Below are 21677 nucleotides of genomic sequence, written 5' to 3' on the forward strand. Positions count from 1 at the left end.
TAGAGGGCTTATATATTTTTTTATCATCACAGTCGACTTTTTTTTCCTTCTTTTTTTTGTGAACAGCACAGCACCACAATTAGCTGTAGAACATATTTCAGACTTTGACATGGGTTACAATTTCACAATTTTAGGTTTTTACTTCTAGCTGCCCTAAAATACTGGAGACTAAAAGATATCAATTTAATGATTTAGTATTTGTATTCATTTGTTAAGTCCTATCTTCTATGTATAATTCCACCATCAACTTTAATCTTTCCATACCTCTCTTTGGGGTTGTTTGGGCTATGGCAATTTCAAATTTTTTATATTAGAAGGGTCTGTCACTGATATGGGGTAGAGAGATGGAACTATCTGATGTTCTGGAGGTAAGTTTCAGGACTTATCTGGACCAGGGACCCATCTGGAGGGTGTAGGTTTCTGGCAAGTGACTCTAGTCCCTGGAACCCTTGTGAAATCTTATAAATTGCCCTAGGTGTTCTTTAGGATTGGTTGGATGGTCCTAAGCAGGTTATAATAGGTAGCAAGGTCTACCTGAAGCTCGTGTAAGAGCAACCTCCAGAGTAGCTTCTAGACTCTATCTGAACTCTCTCTGTCACTGATACTTTATTACACTTCTTTTCCCCCATTTGGTCAGGATGTGATTGTTGATCCCATGGTGCCAGGTAGGCATTCACCCCTGGGAGTCATCTCCCACGTCGCCAGGGAGACTTTCACCCCTGGATGTCATGTCCCAAGTAATGGGAAGGGCAATGATTTCACTTGCAGAATTGGGCTTAGAGAGACTGAGGCAACATTTCAGCAACAACAGAGGTCCTCCTGAAGTAACTCTTAGGCATATCTATAGATAGTCTAAGCTTCTATACTAAGTACATACACTTCACAAGAGTAAGCCTCATGATCGAGGGCATGGCGTATTGATTTGGGTATCCCTAAAGTTTGACACAGTATCAGGGGGTTCCCTGATAGTAAGGTTTAATAGTTTCATAGTCTTTCTCTCCTTCCTCAGGGGACTTTACCAATACTTTTTGATTATCTGGTTAATATATGCTAGGATGTTTCCAGGCATTACAATAATCTATACAGAATTAAAGGACCTCTTTCTCATTCTGAGCTCTCTGTGTTTCAGTTGCTCAAATGAGTTATACAGATAGGTTGAATTAGATTGTGCAATACAGAAAATTCCAGTTCCAGATCAAATAAACCTTTCTTCCATTGGTCTCGAAGAATATGTGTGGTAATAAAATAAAGACACTGTCTTCCTTACCCCTATGTTCTGAATTACTTTAACCCCAACCTGTTCAGCTTCATTTTATCTCTAAATATCAGGTTATATATAAAAAACAGCCTCTAAAATCCAGAAATAATAGTCACCACTCCAGACATAATGTGTCTGCTCTAAAAGCTTTCAATCTAGGCCGCTGTTTTCTTATAAGCTTTTTCTAAAGGTGACCATACCATTGTCATTTTTTTGTTTCTGGCTTATTTTGTCTCACCATACATCCCACATGTTCATTCGCATCGTTGCATGCCTTACGACATTGTTCCTTTTTGTAGCTGCACAGCCTTCATTCATAAGTATACACCATTGTTCACCATTCTACTTCTCTGTCAGTGCATCTTTCAGCCACCTGCATTCATCAGGCATCACGTAGAGGGCCCAAAGTCCACAGTCCATCAACATTCTCAATTTTAGATAATTTCATTGTCTCCAAGAGACAGAAAACCAATAAGCACACCCTCACCAAACAGGAGATCTAAACCTCCTCTTAACTCTTCACCCTCACCCCATTATTTACCTCTGCTGTTGCTGTGGTAATGCTGATGGTTTCCTTTTGAACATGGCTTATAGCATGCAATAGCAGTTTTCCCACTATACATTGACTTAAACACTCTTTATACAAGAATCATATCTTTGAAGTAATTTTTACAAGAGTTTGTATTTCTAGTGTGAGTCAGTGGGGCATGTAGGACTATATAACCCCTTTCAATCTTATTCATCTTACATGTGTTAAAATTACTTCTAGACCAACTAAAGAATCACCTTCACTCCTATCTATTGTCTTACATTTGGAGTTCAACCTCATTAGCTAATGGTTCACCCATCTCTAGCTTCTATGCATCTCTGAGTCCCCTGTATCCTGTATTATAAGTCTCTGGTTATACCTTTATCATGGTCATAAAAGTGGAATCATACAGTATTTGTCCTTTTGTGTCTGGCTAATTTCACTCAGCATTATGTCCTCAAGGCTCTTCCATCTTGTCTTGTGCTTCAGGATATCATTTTGTCTTACTGCTGTATAATATTCCATCGTATGTATATACCACATTTGTTATCCACTCAACTGTTGATGGGCATTTGGTTTCTTTCCATCTTCTGGTAATTGTGAATAATGTTGTTATGAAGATTGGTGTGCAAATGCCTATTTATGTCATTGCTTTCAGCTCTTCTGGGTTTATACCAAGTAGTGCTATTGCTAGGTCATAGGGCAGTCTAATATTTAGTTTTCTAAGGAACTGCCAAACTGTCTTCCATAGTGGCTGCACCATTATACATTCCCACCAGCAGTGCACAAGTGCCCCAATTTCTCCACATTCTCACCAACATTTATAGTTTCTTGATTATTTAATAGCAGACATTCTTACAGGTGTGTGGTGGTATCTCATTGCAGTCTTGATTTGCATTTCTCTTATAGCCAGTGAAAATGAGCATCTCTTCATGTGCTTTTCAGCCATCTGTATTTTCTCTTCAGAAAAATGCATATTCGCATCTTTAGCCCATTTTATAATTGGATTGTTTGTTCTTTTGTTGTTGAATTGTATGATTTCTTTGTATACACAGGAAATCAAACCTTTGTCTGATTTGTGATTTCCAAATATTTTCTCCCATTGAGTTGACTGCCTCATCACCTTTTTGACAAAGTCTTTTGAGGTGCAGAAGAATTTGATTTTGAGGAGTTCCCATTTGTCTATTTTTTTCTTTTGTTGTTTGTGCTTTGGGTATAAAGTTTAGGAAGCTACCTATTATTACTAGGTCTTGAAGATGCTTCCCTACATTTTCTTCTAGAAGCTTTACGGTGCTAGGTCTTATATACAGGTGTTTGATCCACTTTGGGTTAATTTTTGTGTTGGGTGTAAGTAGGGGTCCTCTTTCATTCTCTTGGCTATTGATATCCAGTTCTGCCATGCCCAATTATTATTTTGACCCAGTTCAGATGATTTGGGGGCCTTGTCAAAAATCAGTTGATCATAGATTTGGTGGTCTATTTCTGCACTCTCAATTCGATTTCATTGGTCAATGCTTCTGTTTTTTGTGCCAGTACCATGCTGTTTTGACCACTATGGCTTTATAATAGGTTTTAAAGTCAGGGAGTGTTAACTCTCCCACTTGGTCATTCTTTTTTAGGACGCTTTTAGCTATTCAGATGAATTTGGTAGTTAGCGTTTCCGCATCTTCAAAGTAGGTTGTTGGAATTTTATTAGTACTCTGTTGAATCTGTAGATCAATTTGGGGAGAACCGACATCTTAACTACATTTAGCCTTCCTATCCATGAGCACGCAATGTCTTTCCATCTATTTAGATCGCCTTTCATTTCTTTGAGCAATGTTATGTAGTTTTCTGTGTACAAGTCCCTAGTTAACTTCATTCCTAAGTATTTGATTCTTTTAGCTGCTATTTTGAATGGAATTCTTTCCTTAACTGACTCCCCAGCTAGCTCATTGCTTGGGTATAGAAATGTTACTGATTTTTGTACATTAATTTTATATGCTGCCACCTTGCTGAATTTGTTTATTAGCTCAAGTAACTTTGCTGTAGAGTTCTCAGGATCTTCCAAGTATAATATCATATCTGCAAATAATGAGAGTTTTACGTCTTCCTTTCAATTAGGATGCCTTTTATTTCTTTGTCCTGCCTGACTGATCTAGCTAGAACTTCAAGCACAATGCTGAATAACAGTGGTTACAGTGGGCATCCTTGTCTTGTACCTGATCTTAGAGGGAAGGTTTTCAGTCTCTCTCCATTGAGTACAATGCTGACTTTTGTCAAATGCTTTTTCAGCATCAATCAAGATGATCATGTGATTTTTCCCTTTTGATTTGTTAATGTACGGTATTACATTAATTGATTTTCTTGTGTTGACAATCCTTGCATTCCTGGTATAAACCCCACTTGGTCACGATATAAAATTCTTTTAACATGTTGTTGGATTCGATTTGCTAATATTTTATTGAGAATTTTTGTACCTATGCTCATTAGGGAGATTGGCCTGTAGTTTTCTTTCTATTAGCATCTTAAACCAGTTTTGGTATTAAAGTAACATTACCTTCATAAAATGAGTTACGTAGAGTTCCTTTTTCCTCATTTTTTGGGAAAAGTCTGAGCAGGATTGGTGTTAGTTCTCTCTGGAATGTTTGATAAAATTCCCCTGTGAAACGATCTGGCCCTGGTCTTTCTTGGTAGTAAGATTTTTGATGATTAATTCGAATCTCTTTATTTGTGATTGGTTTGTTCAGATCTTCTATCTCTTCCTGAGTCAGTGTAGCTTGTTTGTGTCTCTCCAGGAATTTGTCCATTCCATCTAAGTTGTCTACTTTGTTGGCATATAATTGTTCATAGTATTCTCTTATGATTTCTTTTATTCTTCAGGGTCTGTGGTAATTCAACCCTTCTCATTCCTGATTTTATTTGCATCCTCTCTCTTTTTTTCTTTGTCAGTCTTGCTAGTGGTCCATCAATTTTACTGATTTTCTCAAAGAACCATCTTTGCTTTTATTGATTCTTTCTATTGTTCTTTTGTTCTCCCATTCATTTATCTCTGCTAAAAGATTAGTTATTTCTCTTCTCTTATTTGCTTTGGGGTTAGTTTTCTGTTCTTTCTCAAGTTCCCCCAGGTTTGCTGTTAAGTCCTCGATTTTTGCTGTTTCTTGTTTTTCAATATAAGCATTTAAGGCAATACACTTTTCTCTCAGTACAGCCTCTGCCGCATCCCATAAGTTCTGATAAGCTGTCTTCTCATTTTCATTCATCTCCATATAGCTGCTGATTTCTCTAGCAATTTCTCCTTTGACCCAATTCATTTTTCAAGTTATTTAACCTCTCTATTTCCTTGTTGATCTTCTATTTGGTTTTTCTATCTATAGAGGACAGTGGTGTACTGAATTTTCCTACTATTATTGTTGAAACATTTATCGCTCCCTTCAGTTTTGCAGGGATTTCTGTCTCACGTACTTTCGAGTTCCCTGACTGGGAATATAAACATTTATGATTGTTATATATCTTCTTGGTGAACTGACCCTTTAATTAATATACAGTGTCCTTCTTTGTCTCTTATGATGTCTTTACATTTAAAGTCTATTTTGTCCAATATTAGTACAGCTACTCCGGCTTTCTTTTGGTTACAACTTGCATGGTATATCTTTTTTCCATCCTTTCACTTTCAATCTATTTGTATCCTTGTGTCTAAGATATTTAAGTAGCATATAGCTGGATTATATTTCTTAATCCATTCTGCCAATCTGTATCTTTTAATTGGTAAGTTTAGCCTGTTAACATTCAAAGTTATTACTGAAAAGGCGTTTCTTGATTCCACCATCTTATCTTTTTTATTTTATTTGTCAGATCTATATATTCTTTCCCCTCTTTCTCTTTGTATTCTTTAAATTACCCTTAGTAGTACTCTTCGACTCTGTGCCCTCTTCCAGACCTCCCTCTCCTGTTTTTTTTGTTTTGTTTTGTTTTGTTTTGTTTTTCAGCTGGCAGAACTCCTTTTAGTATTTCTTGTAGGGCCGGTCTCTTGTTGACAAATTCTCTCAGGACTTCTTTCCTGTGAAAGCTTTAATCTCTCCCTCAATTTTAAAGGACAATTTGGCTGGGTACAGAATTCTTGGCTAGAAGTCTTTGTCTTTCAGGTTCTTGAATGTATCTTTCTCTTTCAGGTTCCTGAATGTATCATACCACTGCCTTCTCTCCTCCAGGGTCTTAGCTGAGTAGTCTGCACTCAGTCTGATTTCCATTTTATGTAATAGATTGTTTTCTCTTACCACTTTCAGGATTTTCTACTTCTCTTCAACATTTGATAGACTGACTAGTATATGCCTTGGGGAAGGCCTACTTGGATTTAGTCTGTTTGGTGTTCTTTGGGTTTCTTTTACTTGTGTATTTATGTCCTTTATGAGGTTGGGAAGTTTTCCCCCATTACATCCGCAAGTATTCTTCCTAGCCCTTTACTCCTCTCTTCTTCTTCTGGGACACCAATGATTCTTGTATGTGTGCGCTTTGTTTTGTCTATCATCTTCCTGAGTTTCCATTGAATTTTTTCCATCTTTTTTGCCATTTGCTATTCTGAGTCTTCAAAGTCAATTATCCTGTCCTCTATACCACTTGTTCTTTCTTCTGTCTTTTCAAATCTGGTGTTGTGTGCCTCTAGTATGTTTTTTATTTGGTCTATAGAGTCTTTAATCTCTGTGATTTCTGCTATTTTTCTATTTATTCTTTCAAATTCCTCTTTGCACTCTTCTGCTGTCTTCTTGATCTCCTTTATGTCATTTGCTATCCTGCTTATTTTATTCAGTAGAGGTGTATGAACATCTTTGATTTGTTGTTCCAACATCTGTGTCTCCTCAGGTATTTCAATTTGGTCATTAGACAGGGCTATAACTGTCTGCATTGTGATATGTTTAGTGATCTTCTGCTGTCTTTGTCCCATGTTGATATCTTGACTGATTTACTTTGGAGTTCAATTTCTTTCAGTAATCTAAAGCCTTGTGTTTGCGGGATGGTTGTACAGCAGGGGCAGGGCATGGAGTGGAGCACTCAGTACGGTGATTTGTTTCAGGGCAGGTATGGGCACAGGTTGGGGATGTTACACTGGTGCTTGTGAAAGTGGGCACCCAGTGGCCAGGGAAGATGTAGCTGTGCAGGTGCACTGGTCTGGGGGATGTAACCCTGGTGTGTGTTGGTCTAAGGCATGAGGCCCTTTGTGTGCATGCGTAGAGCTGTGGCAGCAGGTCAGCGTTATGTCTTCATGGCTTTAGGGCAGATGTGGCCAGGCTGTGCAGGTCGGCAATTTCTCAGAGTTGGAAGTGAGGCTGAGGGTTGTGCACACAGGCGGTTTTAGGACTGCTGTAACATACAGCTCCCAGAGCCGAATGACATGACTGGGGGCCTGTATGCATGCGTGGGTGTGGGAGTGCCATAAACAGATACGCTGAGCTCAGGGAGGGTGGGGTGAAGCTGTGTGACACTATGGGTGGGGGAGGGTGGGGCGGGGGTAGCCTAGGTACAGAGGTTAGTGTCCGCCACCTTTATGCACTCGTAACAGCCTGCAGGGAACAGAGAGAGGGAGGTAGTGCTTGGGAGGGGTGTAGGAGAGCTGGGTTGGGCTGCACTTGGGATGGGGAGGGTGGGGCAGGTACATGCACTGGGGACTCATAGGGTGGGATGCCTGGAACACAGGGAATGGGAGCAGGTGAGGGGTTCAGGTGCGTGTGGTGTGGGATGAGTCGTTGGTCACAGGGCTGTGCCAGTGAGGACAGCACACCCAAGGAACACGGCCTGGCTTACTTCCTAGTCCCGTGTACCCATCCTTGCACTCCCATGGGCTCCGGTGCTCTGCGCCTCCACACCAGGCTCCAGCCATCTACCTCTTAATTTCTTGGCCTCTGCAACCATGGCTGCTGGGTGTGGTACAGAAGGCTCTCCCAGGTCACCCACACTCCCAATCTGCTGCCTCAGTTGCCCTCCTGACCCTTCTCTAACTCTTCCATTGAGCAGGGCTAAACTCAAGCTGCTTTAGTCAACCATCTTCTCAGAAGTCCCTGTTAATTATCTTTTATACCAAAAAAAAAAAAAAAAAAAAAAAAAAGAACCTACTGGATTTTTATTGGGATTGCATTAAATCTTTCAATCAAGTTGGGTAGTACTGACATCCTGATGAGAATAAGGCTTTTAATCCATAAACATGGTATATCCTTCCATTTATTTAGATGCTCCTGAATTTCTATTAATAATATTTCGTAGTTTGGGTATAGAAATTTCATTAGATTTGTTTCTAGTCATTTCATGTTTTATACTCCTATAAATAGCATTTTCTCTAATTTTCTAATTCTTTATTGCGAACATATAGAAAACAAATGTATTTCAAAAATATTGACCTTGTAGGCAAGATTGCTAAGTTTACTTCTTTATTCTCATTATTTTTCTATAAATTCCATTGGATTTTCTATATAAACAATCATGATCATCTATGAACAACAGCTTCAAGTTTTCTTTTCCTATCCTCATATACTTCACTATTCTTAGCTTACTACACTAGATAGTATCTTCAATACAGTCAAGAGAAGTGGTGATAGCAGGTATCCTTGTCTCATTTTTAGATCTCAGTGGGACAGCTCCATATTTCACAATTAAGTATGAAGTTTGCTGTAGGTTTTTTTCTGTATCAGATAAAAGCAATTCCCTACTAATCTTATTTTCCTAAGAATTTTACCATGAAGGAGTAATGATTTATAATTCTATTTTAAGAAAATTTAAAATTAGTGCTGCATCTTGAGCTCCCTTTCCACAGAAGAACACTCAAAAACTTTTATGGTTCTTGTATTGTAATAGGTTGCACTTTCTCCTGTATCCATCATTTTAAATTCACTTTTTATTGTGGTAACAGGTAATATAAAATATGCCACTGTAAACATTTTAAGTGTATAATTCAGCATATTAATAATGTCGTGCTACCATCACCACCATCCATTATCAAAACTTTTTCATCAGCCAAAACAGAAACACTCTACCCATTAAGTAATAGCTTCCATACCCCTTCCCCCAAGCTCTGGTAACCTCTAATCTACTGTCTCTATCAATTTCCTTAATCAAGATATTTCATATAAATGGAATCATACAGTATTTGTTCTTTTATGTCAAGGTTATTTCACTTTACATAATATTTTTCAAGATTCACCAAAGTTCTAGCATGTTATTAGGACTTCATCCCTTTTATGGCTGAATAATAATCCATAATCCAAAGTGTATGGATATACCACATTTTGTTATCCATTCATCCACTAATGGGCACTTGGGTTGGTTACACCTTTTTGACTATTGTGAATAATGTGCTATGAATGTTGGTGTATCTGTTTGAGTCCCTGTTTTCAATTCTTTAGGCTATATACCTAAAAGTAAAATTGTCAGATCATGTGGTAATTCTATGCTTAACTTTCTGAGGAACTGCCAAACTGTTTTCCAACGTACTGCATCATTTTACTTTCCAACCAGCAGGGTTTGAGGGTTCCAATTTCTCCACATCCTCACCAATACTGATTTTCCTTTTTTTTTTTAACAATAGCCATCCTAGTGGGTATGAAGTTGCATCTTACTGTGGTTTTGTTTTTCATTTCCCTAATGGTTAAGGATGTTGAGCATCTTTTTCATGTCCTTTTTGTCCACTTGTATATCTTCTTTGGAGAAATGTCTAAGTCTTGTGCTCATTTTTGTAACTGGGTTATGTTTTCGTTGTTGAGCTGTAGGAGTTCTTTATCCCTTTTCAGATTTATGATTTCTAAATTTTTTCTCCCATTTTTTAGGTTGATTTTTCACTTTCTTGATAATATTCTTTGATGCACAAAAATTTTTAATTTTAATTAAGTCCAATTTCATTTGTTCTTTGTCTTTCATGCCTGTACTAGTACTAGCAGTAGCCAACTAGATCAAAAATCCATTTCTGTATATGTTATCTCCATGCCCACACTGCAACATTTCCACTATGTTATATCCCTCTTAGATAGCTTCTAGCCCTGATGAACCCGTCCGTAGCCTAGGCTGCCCAGGTTATCTCCTAAGGTACCACTTTTGCATTTGCCAATGCTCTGATTTTGCAAGATTTCTCCTTAACTTTATTTTCCCCATAAATCCTGTTTATTTTAGTGCACAATTTTGAAGAACATGATATTTTTCAGGAATGCATCTATAATATGGCAGATATACCTACAAGTCACAGAACTGTTAGCAGTGAAACCAAATTTTATTTGAGCATATTCATTGCCAATTAGACAGGAACAAGCAAATGAACTGATTACAAAGTTCATTACAGAGCACTACAAATTATATTTAAATGCAGCTAAACATGACTGTAAGATTAACTATTTGAATGTAGATAAATAATTAACATTTGTAAAAATCATGTTTCTGATAGTAATTAATTAATTGTTGAAATCAGATTAGGGTCAGAAAAGCTTGTAACTTTCTGTTGAACATAGATCACGAAGGATTTTATAACAGTATTTCATGTGATGAATTAGGCTTTCAAATGATTGCTTATCATCTTTTAGCACAAAAATAAATACAATACCATCAGAAATGATAACTGTTTGTCTTATAGGTCCATACTCACCTTCACATTTCTCCAGAATCTGGACTGTTTCTCCTATTTCTAGGACCAAGCCTTGCGGGACAGATCCCCGAAAGCTGCATATCACTAGAATAGCAAGGATAAACACATGAATCAGCATTTTTAAATATGGAGAATCAGAGTTACTAAAATTAAGCACTCAGTTTTTTTAAATATACATTTCTCCTTCTTGAGTAATTCCTCTTCCTAAGGTGTAAGTCCCTCTAAACTTATTTCTTTTTTTTTAATAGGTAATAAGTAGTTCAGACCACTGAAATTCATTTAGTAAAATTACTATTTCTGAATGGTGTGTAGGTGTGGGTGTGTATGAAAATATTTCTGTAAACAGAGTGTGAGACTGTTAGCATGATCTGTGCTTACATGTCCTTTTTGAGAAAAATGTGTATAAACTGCTTAAGAAAAAGTTAACAATGGAAGATTCTTATCTGATGTAAAGATATTTTTTAAAAGAATCAGCAAATAACTTTGGGCCATACTATACTGACTATGCTTTAAGAAAAAGAATCGTCAACTTAGTCTAACAAATGTCAAAAATAACAGAAATGGGTTACTTCCAGAATTGAGAGTCAAGAATTACACTAAACTTAAAAGTTACATGAGTTATTATATGATTTCTGATACAACAATAAGGATGCTATTTATTCTAATACAATGGCCTCTTATTAGAAGCAAGTTGAGAATAACTGCTATGCAAGGTCCAAAATTATTTGGACTGAGTGTCCTAATAGCTCACTATACCTGTTTTTATTCTGACCTCATAAAACAAAAGTTATTTCTATCACTTTCCAGGAGAGTGAGCAATAAAACTCTATATAATTCTTTCTCCCATTTTCAGAGAAGGAAAAAAATCACGAGTTCTACAACGTTTTACTTTACAATTATGGAAAACTCCTAGTGGTAGAAACACTTTCACCTATGATCCACAACAGATTCTTAAGTGTTGATTGGCTTAGGAAATTAAATCATTTTCGTTCTTCTGCCTTCATAAGCATTATATATCTTTATATAATGATACAGAAAGAGCAACTTTAGGTTAATTCCTTACTCATGAAAGGTATAGTTCCAGATCACATTATTGTATTCAGATCTGGAGAGATATATAACAGAAAGCTTCTCTAAAGCCTCTCTAAACACCATGCATAAGAGAGAGCTGTGAAAGCTAATCTGTGCCAGCCAGAACCCATAAACTCTGGAAGATCCCATCATCTCTGATGATGACTGCAAAGTAAAAGAAAACAATAGATGCAATCTTCACTGAAGTCAACCACTGTCAAATCACCCAAAAGAAAATGTGAAAATGAAGACGATAAAAAAAACTATTCCATCATATGTTCAGCAGTAAAAACCAGTGATTTAAAAATGTTAAGGGAACAAAGTTCTCCATAAAGAAAGATCACACATGTATTTATAGGTTAAGATCATTCTGGCTGCCCTGTAATTTTTTCAGAGGGATTAGATGACAAGAAGGGTCTTTAAGATACTCTTCTCAAGGAAGTGGTTTTAGAAACTTGCAGTTTCAAATGAAGTCAGTGCCCTCCTATTAACCATCAATTCATTACACCATTTCAAATTGCTTCTCAGGTAACTTTTGTCTGTTTTTCTAATAGTACCCTTTCTTAATTTTTCATAGAGCAACTGAACTGACATCTTCTTGTCCTAATTTTCTCCAAGGACAGGTTGAATTGCATATTCAATTATGCTCCATCAAAGACCACTATCAATGAAGCCAGTTTAATTTCCCTTCTGAAATTAAAACACTTAAAATAAAATGAAGAATTTCTACATGTAATCTAGAGTTGCTTCATAACAACTTAATTAGCTTCCATAATAAACAACAGACAATGAATAATTGATAGGGAAAGTAATCTTAAGGGTTATTTTCTTAAAAATAAACTGAGATTTTACAATGTGAATTAATCCCTCTGAACTTTATAAATCAAGTAAATGGAACAAAGAATGCAATCCAGGAGAACAGAAATGTAAATACCTGCTAATGCAATGACCAAATAAAAATCAAAACAACTGCGATAGCACAATGATGTATTCCACAAAAATTTATTTAGCACCTTACGATACGATAGGCTCTCAATTACAGCAATGAAGAGAGTCCCTGTCCTCATGGGGTTTATATAGCTAGTATAATCTGTACTTTGAGGTCTGATTAATGACATTTTTTATTTCATAAAACTTTTCTGGGTCAATACAGTCTGCCAATTCCATATGAATGTAGTCAAGGCATTACAATAATGTAATGACTGTTTCTAATGTTCTTTAAAGAATTTTCTAGTGTAGACTTACTTGGGGTCTCCATTTCCTAAAATTAGTACTACTTAAGCCCCTCTTCTCTCTGTCCACTTCTTTGCAAACCTCAGAATATCTGTCACTGTCTTCCTCTCAGTATTTCTCACATGCACATATAATTAGCATTGATTTGAAGATGAAAAGACTTCACTAAGTATCAGCAGTAACATCTAGCATTTACTGCTTATTTCATTTAATCCTAACAAATTCATGAGGTGATTATTAACATCTCCATTTTACAAATGAACATACTGAGAAGACCCAAAGAAAATTAAATAACTTGCCAAGATCTCTTAGCTACATGATAAGACCACAACTCAAAACTAAATTGATACGATCTAGCAAACCTTCACAGTAAAAAAAAAAACAGTATTCACATGTCAAAAATTAGGGATGTGTCAAACATTAGGGACACCCAAATCAATGGGCCAAGTCCTTGATCTTGAGGCTTGTTCTTGTGAAGCTTATGTATGTAGTGGAAAAGCTTAGCTTATCTATAGGTATGCCTAACAGCTACTTCTGGAAGACCTTGTTTGTTGCTCAGATGTGGCCTCACTTACTCTGAGCTCAACTCTGCAAGTGAAATCATTGCTCTCCCCCTTACGTGGAACACGATATCCAGGGGTGAAAGTCTCCCTGGTGGCATGGGAGATGATTCCCAGGGATGAGTATGGCCCTGGCACCATGGGATCAACAATGCCACCCTGAAATTCCTGATATTCTTGCAAGCAGTGGGGACAACCAAATCAACAAGCCAAGCCCTCAATCTTGGGGTCTGTTCCTATGAAACTTATTCCCACAAAGGATAGGCTAAGCCTACTTAAAATTAGGCCTAAGAGTCACCTCCAGAGAACCTCTTTTGTTGCTCAGATGTGTCCTATCTCTCTCAATCAACACAGCAAGCAAGCTCACTGCCCTACCCCTCTTTATGTGGGACATGATTCCCAGGGGTATAGACTCCCTGGCAACATGAGACAGAAATCCTAGAATAAGCTGGAATTCAGCATCAGGGATTGAGAAAACCTTCTCGACTGATGGGGGAAGAGAGAAATGAGACAAAATAAAGTGCCAATGGCTGAGAGATCTCAAACAGAGTCGAGCAGTTGTCCTGTAGGTTATTCTTATGCCTTTTATAGATATTCTCATTTTAGTTTAAGGTGTATTAGAGAGGCTAGAGGGAAATGCCTGAAACTGTAGAGCCATGTTCCAGTAGCCATGGTTCTTGAAGATGAATGTATAATGTAAAGCTCTTGCAATATGATTTTATGATTGTGAAAACCTTGTGTCTGATGCTCCTTTTATCTATGATATGGACAGATGAGTAAAAAATATTGATTAAAAATAAATAGATAATAGGGAGAACAAATGTTAAAACAAATTGAGCAGACTGAAATACTAGCGATCAATGAAAGGGAGTGGAAAGGGGTATAGAAAAAAAAGAGGGGGAACAAAGGTTAAAATCTATTGGGTGGATGGAAATACTAGTCATCAATGAGAGGGAGGCGTAAAGGGTAAAAAAAAATGAGTTTTTTTCTTTTTTTTTATTTCTTTTTCTGGAGTGATACAAATGTTCAAAATAATGATCATGGTGATGAATATATTACTAAGTGATGATATTGTGACCCATTGATTATACACCATGTATGGTATGCCTGTATTTTAAGAATGTTCGTATTGTATGTTGTTTGTCAATAAAAATACTTTTTTTTTTAAATGCCATCCTGACCAAAATGGGGAAAAGAAGTATAACAAATAAGGTATCAGTGGCTGAGAAAGTTCAAATAGAGTCGAGAGGCTACTCTGGAGGTCACTCTTACGCAAGCTTCAGTTACACATTGCTACCTATCATAACTTGCCAACCCCCAATCAAAACCATTCCTGTCAATCCTAAAGAACACCTAAGGCAATATATAAGATTCTACAAAGGTTCCATGCACTAGGATAACTTTCCAGAAACCTACAACCTCCAGATGGATCCCTGGACCAAATAATGTCCTGAAACCTAGAAGGGCCAGCCTCTCTAGAACATCAGCTATTTCTATATCCCTACCCCATATTACTGACAGCCCCTTCCAAGATGAAAGAGTTAGAATGGGCATAGCCCAAATACCCCTAAAGATTGATAGAAAGATCAAAGGTGATGGTAGTGTTATACATAGAGGATAATGTTTAACAAACGAGTATGATTGCTGAATCATTATACTGATCTTTTAGTCTCCAGTATCTTAGAGTAGCTAGAAGTAAAAACCTAAAACTGTGGAATGTAACCCATACCAAACTCTGAAATCTGTTCTACAACTAATTGTTGGGCTGTGCTTTGACATTTATTGCTTTTTTATATATATGCTATTTTTCACAAAAAAGAAAAGTCGATTGTGATACTAAAAAAAAAAATTCCTTCCAGCCTCCAATGTTCTAGAGCAGCTAGGAGGAAAAATCTGAGATGATGGTATGGTAGCCCATGACAAACTCTAGGATCTGTCCTATAACTATTTGTTGAAGAGTGCTTTGAAAACTACTGCTTTTTTCTTTCTTTGCTTTGTATGTATGTTAAATTATACAATTTTAAAAGTTTTTTTAAAAAAATGAATCTCTGAGCCTGAAAAAAGAGAAAGTATTCAACCTAATACAATTCTCAAAGAAAAAACGAACCAAGGTTCCTTGAAGAAATGGTTGATTCTAACACTGGGGCAAGAAATAAAAACAAAATGAGCCTGGAGAATCTTGTTGTGCCAGAATGTAAGGAAGTGCTAAAACTATAAAAACAAACAAGCAACAAAAAAAAAACCCCACAATGTTGGGGGCATATCAAAGTGACTAAGGAACCAAACTGAAAGAACTCCTAAGGTCCAAAGTTGGAGCAACTTAAGCAGCAAAAACAAATAAAGCAGTAGTAGATTAAAGCCTAAAATAAAAAAGTAATATCCTTGAGCCATAAAAATAAATTACTAAATAAACACATTGATGAGGGAGAAGACACTATATCTCTGGTGCAGAATTCCAAGTAATTTATGTAGATTCTCTATCTTTAAGGTAGTAAAGCATACTCCCCATTCCTTAAGTGTAGACTGCACATAGTGACATTATTCCAAATAGTACAGTAAGAAAAAGGGAGAAAAGAATAATTTTACAGTGGAGAAACCTTACAAACAATTATCTCAGCCCAGTAATCAACATTAACATCAACACTGATACATTTTATTAACAGTATGTATCCTTGATATGATGTGATGAAAAGGTCACTTGACCTCTGTAGCACCCCTCGTCCAAACACATCATTACCTAGGCAAATCATGAGAAAAATATCAGACATATCCCAATTAAGGGCTTTACATATCTGATTTGTAATTACCAAACCATCAAAGTCACTGAGCCAGTTTGAAACTGCTGTGTACCCCAGAAAAGCCATGTTCTTTATCCTGATTCATTATATGCTATTAACAAGAGACTCACCTTAGACTCAAAGATAAAAATAGGATGTAAGTGAAAGGCTGGAAAAAGATATTCCATGCAAGGAGTAACTAAAAAAACTGGGGTATTTATACTAATACAGAAAAAAATAGACTTCAAGTCAAAACCCATCATAAGAGCAAAGAAAAACACTATATTTTAACAAAAGGGGCAATCTACCAAGATAAAATAATAACCATAAATATTTATGCACCTAATCACGGTGCCCCAAAATATATGAGGCAAACACTGGCAAAACTGAAGGGTGTGTAAGAGATACCTCTACAATTCAATACACCATTCTCATAAATAAAAAGAACATCTAGAACAAAGCAAAGTACTTAAATAATATGATGAATGAACTAGATCTAACAGACATATAAGAACATCACACCCCAAAACAGCATGATATACATTCTTCTTAATGCACACAGCTCATTCTCCAGAATAGACCTCAGCTGTGTCTCAAAACAAGTCTTAATAAATTTAGAAAGACTGAAATTCTACAAAACATGTTCTCTGACCACAACAGAATGAAGCTAGAAGTCAGTTAGTTAACAGATGAACAACTGGAAAATTCAAACATATCAAACTTAAATAACACACTCTTAAGCAATCAGTGGGTCAAAGAACAACTTGTAAGGGAAATCAGTAAATATCTTGAGGCAAATGAAAACAAGGACACAGCATATAAAAAAATATATATGGCATACAACAATGCAATGCTGAGAGGGAAGTTTACAGTACCGAATGCTTACATTCAAAAGACAGGAGGAGCTAAAATCACAGACCTAACTGCACACCTGGAAGAACTAGTAAAAGAAAAGCACACTGACCTCAAAACAAGGAGAAGAAAAGAAATAAAGATTAGAGCAAAAATAAATGAAACTGAGAATTAAATCAGAAGTTGGTTCTTTGAAAAGATCAATAAAATTGACAAACCCTTAGCTAGACTGACAAATAAGGGGAGAAAATATACAAATAATATCAGAAATGAGAGGGAGAACATTCCTACTGAACCCACAAAAACACACACAATCATAAAACAGTATTATGATCAAACTGTATGTCAATACATTATTTAAAAACTGACATGAAATGGAAAAATTCCTAGAAACACATCATTTCAGTTTGATATATTGCCGAATGCCATATAGCAGAAATGGACTGGCTTTTACAAAGGGGATTTATTAGGTTACAAATCTGCAGTTCTGAGGCTGTGAAAACTTTCAAATTAAGGCACCCAGGGAGAGATACTTTAACTTTGAAGAAAGGCTGCCAATATCTGGAACACATCTCGCAGCTGGGATGGTACATAGCTAGTATCTATTGGTCCTGGCTCCCGGTTCGCTGATTTCTGCTTCTGATTCCACTGGCTTTCTCTCTATGCATCTGTGGGTGCTCAAATTCTGAATTTCATCTCTTAGCTTAGAATCTCCAATCATATGTGTCTCTTGGTTTCATCACTCTACCATCTACATTGGCTCTGTAACTCTCTCCATGTTTTCTGTACTTTATTCTCTTCACACAGGGCTCCAGTAAGAGGACTAAGGCCCACCTTGAATGGACAGGGTCACAAAAGGGCCCACCTACAATTTGGTGGGCCACATCTCCATGGAAACAACCCAATCAAGGGGTTCCATTCAAAGGGTTACACTCAAATAATAGCCTACCCACAAGATTGGATTAGAAGACCATGGCTGTTCTGGGGTACATAACAGTTTCAAAACAGCACACACACAGTTTACATGACTCTCGAAGAAATAGAAGACCTCACAGACCAACTACAGGTAAACATATTAAATCAGTCATCAACAACCTCCCAACAAAGAAAAGCCCAGAATCCAGTGGCATCACAGGCGAATTCTACACATCACTACAATAATTAATACCAATCCTAGTAAAACTTTTTCAAAACACTGAAGAGGAAGGAACACTATCAAACTCATTTTATGAGGTCAGTGTCACCCTAAATAACAAAGTCAAACAAAGACACTAAAAGAAAAGACATTAGTTTCTCTTACAACTATACAAGAATACAATTCAACAACAAAAGAACAAGCAACTTAATTATAAAGTGGGCTAAAGATATGAAGAGCAAATACAGATGGCTAAAAAGCACACGAAGAGATGTTCATTCTCATTAATATATAAGGGAAATGCAGATCAAGACTACAATAAGATAACACCTCATACCTATAAGAATGGCTGCTATTAAACAAACTGGAAACTGCAAATGTTGGAGAGGATGTGGAGATACTGGGACACTTATGCACTGCTGGTAGGAATGTATAATGGTATAGCCACTATGGAAGACAATCTGGAAGTTCCTCATGAAGCTAAATATTGAGCTGCCCTATGACCTGGCAATACCACTACTCGGTATATACCCAGAAGAGCTGAAATCAGTAACTCAAACAGAGATTTTCACACTGATTTTCACAGCAGCCTTATTTACAATTGCCAAAAGATGGACACAATCCAAGTGTCCATCAAAAGATGACTGGATTAACAAAATGTGCTATATACATACGATGGAATATTATGCAGCAATAAGACAGAATGATGTCCTGAAGTACATGACAAGATGAATGAGCCTTGAGGACATAATTCTGAGCAAAATAAGCCAGACACAGAAGGGTAGATACTGTATGATTCCACTTTTATGATCATGGTAAAGGTAAAAATCGGCAGTTTATAATACAGAATATAGGGGACCTAGAGATACATGGAAATTTGTGATGGGTCAATAGTTAGCTAATGAGGGTGAGCTTAATTGTAATGGAACAGACAGAAGTGAAGGCAGATCACCAGTGGGTCTATAAGTATACTACCACATTGAACATGAACATGATTGAAGATGGTTATAAAGATTCATGCGTCCCACCAATTATTACTAAAAACAGAAATAAGTTCCTGAATGAACTCTTGCGAATGTATGAATCTTGTACAAAGGGTGCATAATTCCAGGGTATATACATATGATCAAACACTGTGCTGCTACAAGAACAAATGCAGTTGGGAATCATGCAATGATGTAAAAGAACCTGTAGGACATGTGATGAGGCAAAATAAGCCAGAAACAAAAGAGCAGATATTATCTGATCTCATTTAGAAAACACTTATAAGAAAATTAGGACCTAGACTGTAAGCTCATATAGCAGTTACATTTAGCCCACAACGGTAATTGTTATTTCTGAATGTTTAGAGGCTGCTTCATATAAGTATAATCTGGCATTTAGAGATATGAACAAAGCCAACCAGGTCGGGAATAAGGTAATTCAGAGTACAGGGGTAATGAAGACATTATATGCATTTTAGAACTTCACCTACCCTTTGAGATCAAAGGAAGAAAGATTTACTTTGTCCAGAACCTAAATTTTCTATAGTACATAATCTAACAATCTATCCAGACAGGTCATTTAAAATATCCAAACACAGGGAGCCCAGCATAAGACTGAGAGCTTTTAGTCTTGTATACCTTATTATAATGCCTGGAGTATATTGAGTAGATAATCAAAACTTACTGGCTGGCTTCCAAAAAGATGGCAGATCAGAGTGGAATGCTTTCACTCCTGCTCTGTGAAACAAGATAGATGACACAGAAAAAAAGTCCAGGACTACAGGTCCTGGGATGTGAGTTTTTGGGGAGAGGAGGCTCAGACGAGAACGAGTGGGACAGGTGACTGGGATTCCCACCGGGAGGGCTGTGGTGTAGCGTGAAGGCGCAATAGCGAGGAACTGACACTCGGCTCCAGTATGCACAGTTGCTGGCTGGGGAAACCTCCCCACATGGTTGTGTTGGGCAGCGCCTGCAGAGAGCTCAGAGGCCGGTGATTGTCCACTGCAGGGTAGACCTCAGGGTGGGGGGAGAGATCACCCTGTCGGAGGTGGGGGAAAGTCAGCCTGCAGTTGCAGTACCTCTTAGGCTCCTTAGGCCCACCAGTGCTACTGATCAGCTGATGAGCTGATCCCCCACGTGACGTTGGCTCCTCAGACCCCTGGCAGACAACCCCTGCTGCAGCAGCACCCCTGCTGAGCACGCGGGCCTTGAGTCACCAGGAGGGACACGTCTGAGGGAGGAAGAGACTTGAACGCCATCTGCTGGCGGAATGCAGTAAGTGCAGGTCGGCTGCATTTCCCCGCCACCCCCAGGGTGGGGAAAGCTTCAGGGAGGAGGAGCCTCAAGGTTGCCACCTACTAGGGACAAGTGCAGGCAAGCTAACTCCCGATCTGCCAAGGGCTTTAATTTTATTTTTATTTTCTATTTTATTTTTTTTTCTACTTAGTATTCTTTTTTATTTTCCCCCTTTCAAAACATATATACTTTCTATATATTTTTATTAGTAATATAATTGTCCTTTTCATTATTTTTTAAATTTTATAGATATTTTACACTTTAATTTAGTATTTTGTATTTCACATATTATTTTGTTATTCCATTTCATTTATTTTTATTACAACTATTATTATTTTTCTCTTAAATTCTCTCTCTCTGCTGGGCACCAGCCTGACGTCACTCCTACTATGTCCTTATCTCCTTTTGACTCTGATGCCGATTATTGTCAAGGTATATTTTGTTGTGGTTCTAGTTTTTGTGTTTCATATTTTTATTATATTATTATTTTTTACTTTATTACAATTATTATTGTTATTATTATTATTATTAGTGTTTGTGTGCATAGGCTAGGAGTTCAGGTTGGGTCTATTGCGTGGGAGTCAGCCATTCTGCCACTGGAGTACCCATGCACTCTGGCCTACCTGTATTAGACCCTTAAGTTGAACTGAAACCCCTACATGAGATTCAGACCTTGATTTGGTAGAGAATAAACAACAAAGTGTAAAAGGAAACATTCAGCAAATACTGGGTAAATACAAAACTTTAGAAGAGTAAAAGAAACCAATTTGCATAATAACCATATCAAGATAAACAAATGCCCACAACACAACAGAAACTCACAAAGCACACAAAGATCCAAGCAGAAAAGCTGCAGCAAAATAACCAAATCAAAATCCCAGAAGGATCAGACAATATGGAACAACTATTCAAGGATACTTATAAAGAAATAAAGGATATCAGGAACACATTAGAAAAGCATAAAGAAGAGTTCTGGAGGTTAGACAGAAAAATGGCAGATCTCACAGAAATGAAAGACACAGCAGACCAAATAAAAAATACACTAGAGATGTATGATAGCAGATTCGAAGGCAGAGAAGGAAGAATAAGTGAGCTAAAAGATAAGAACAACAGACCTAGAGCACACAGAAGAACAAATGACAAGAAAGATGGAAAAAATGCCCAACAGGATCTTGGGGAAATGATGGACAACAAGAGGCACAAAAATATAAGAGTTGTTGGTGTTCCAGAAGGAGAAGAGAAGAATAAAGGGTTGGGAACACGAGTCGAAGATATAATTGGAGAAAATTTCCCAATCCTTATAAAAGACATGAACATGCACATCAAAAAGGCCCAGAGAACTCCAAATAGAATAAATCAGAACAAGCCCACTCCAAGACACATACTA

The 21677-nt window shown here is 37.2% G+C and overlaps 1 protein-coding gene across 6 annotated transcripts in view; it reads right to left on the minus strand.

Annotated features, from left to right (window-relative positions):
• The window catches only part of DOCK3 (dedicator of cytokinesis 3), a 719821-nt gene that overhangs the window by 510670 nt on the left and 187474 nt on the right, over positions 1 to 21677 (minus strand). For all 6 annotated transcript variants that reach the window (XM_077129171.1, XM_077129169.1, XM_077129173.1 and 3 more), the window contains exon 2: positions 10384 to 10467. In XM_077129171.1, the coding sequence (XP_076985286.1) occupies positions 10384 to 10467 (84 nt within the window). The remainder of the gene's footprint in view (positions 1 to 10383; positions 10468 to 21677) is intronic.

The sequence above is a fragment of the Tamandua tetradactyla genome, chromosome 15 (assembly GCF_023851605.1).
Source record: "Tamandua tetradactyla isolate mTamTet1 chromosome 15, mTamTet1.pri, whole genome shotgun sequence".
NCBI lineage: Eukaryota > Metazoa > Chordata > Mammalia > Pilosa > Myrmecophagidae > Tamandua > Tamandua tetradactyla.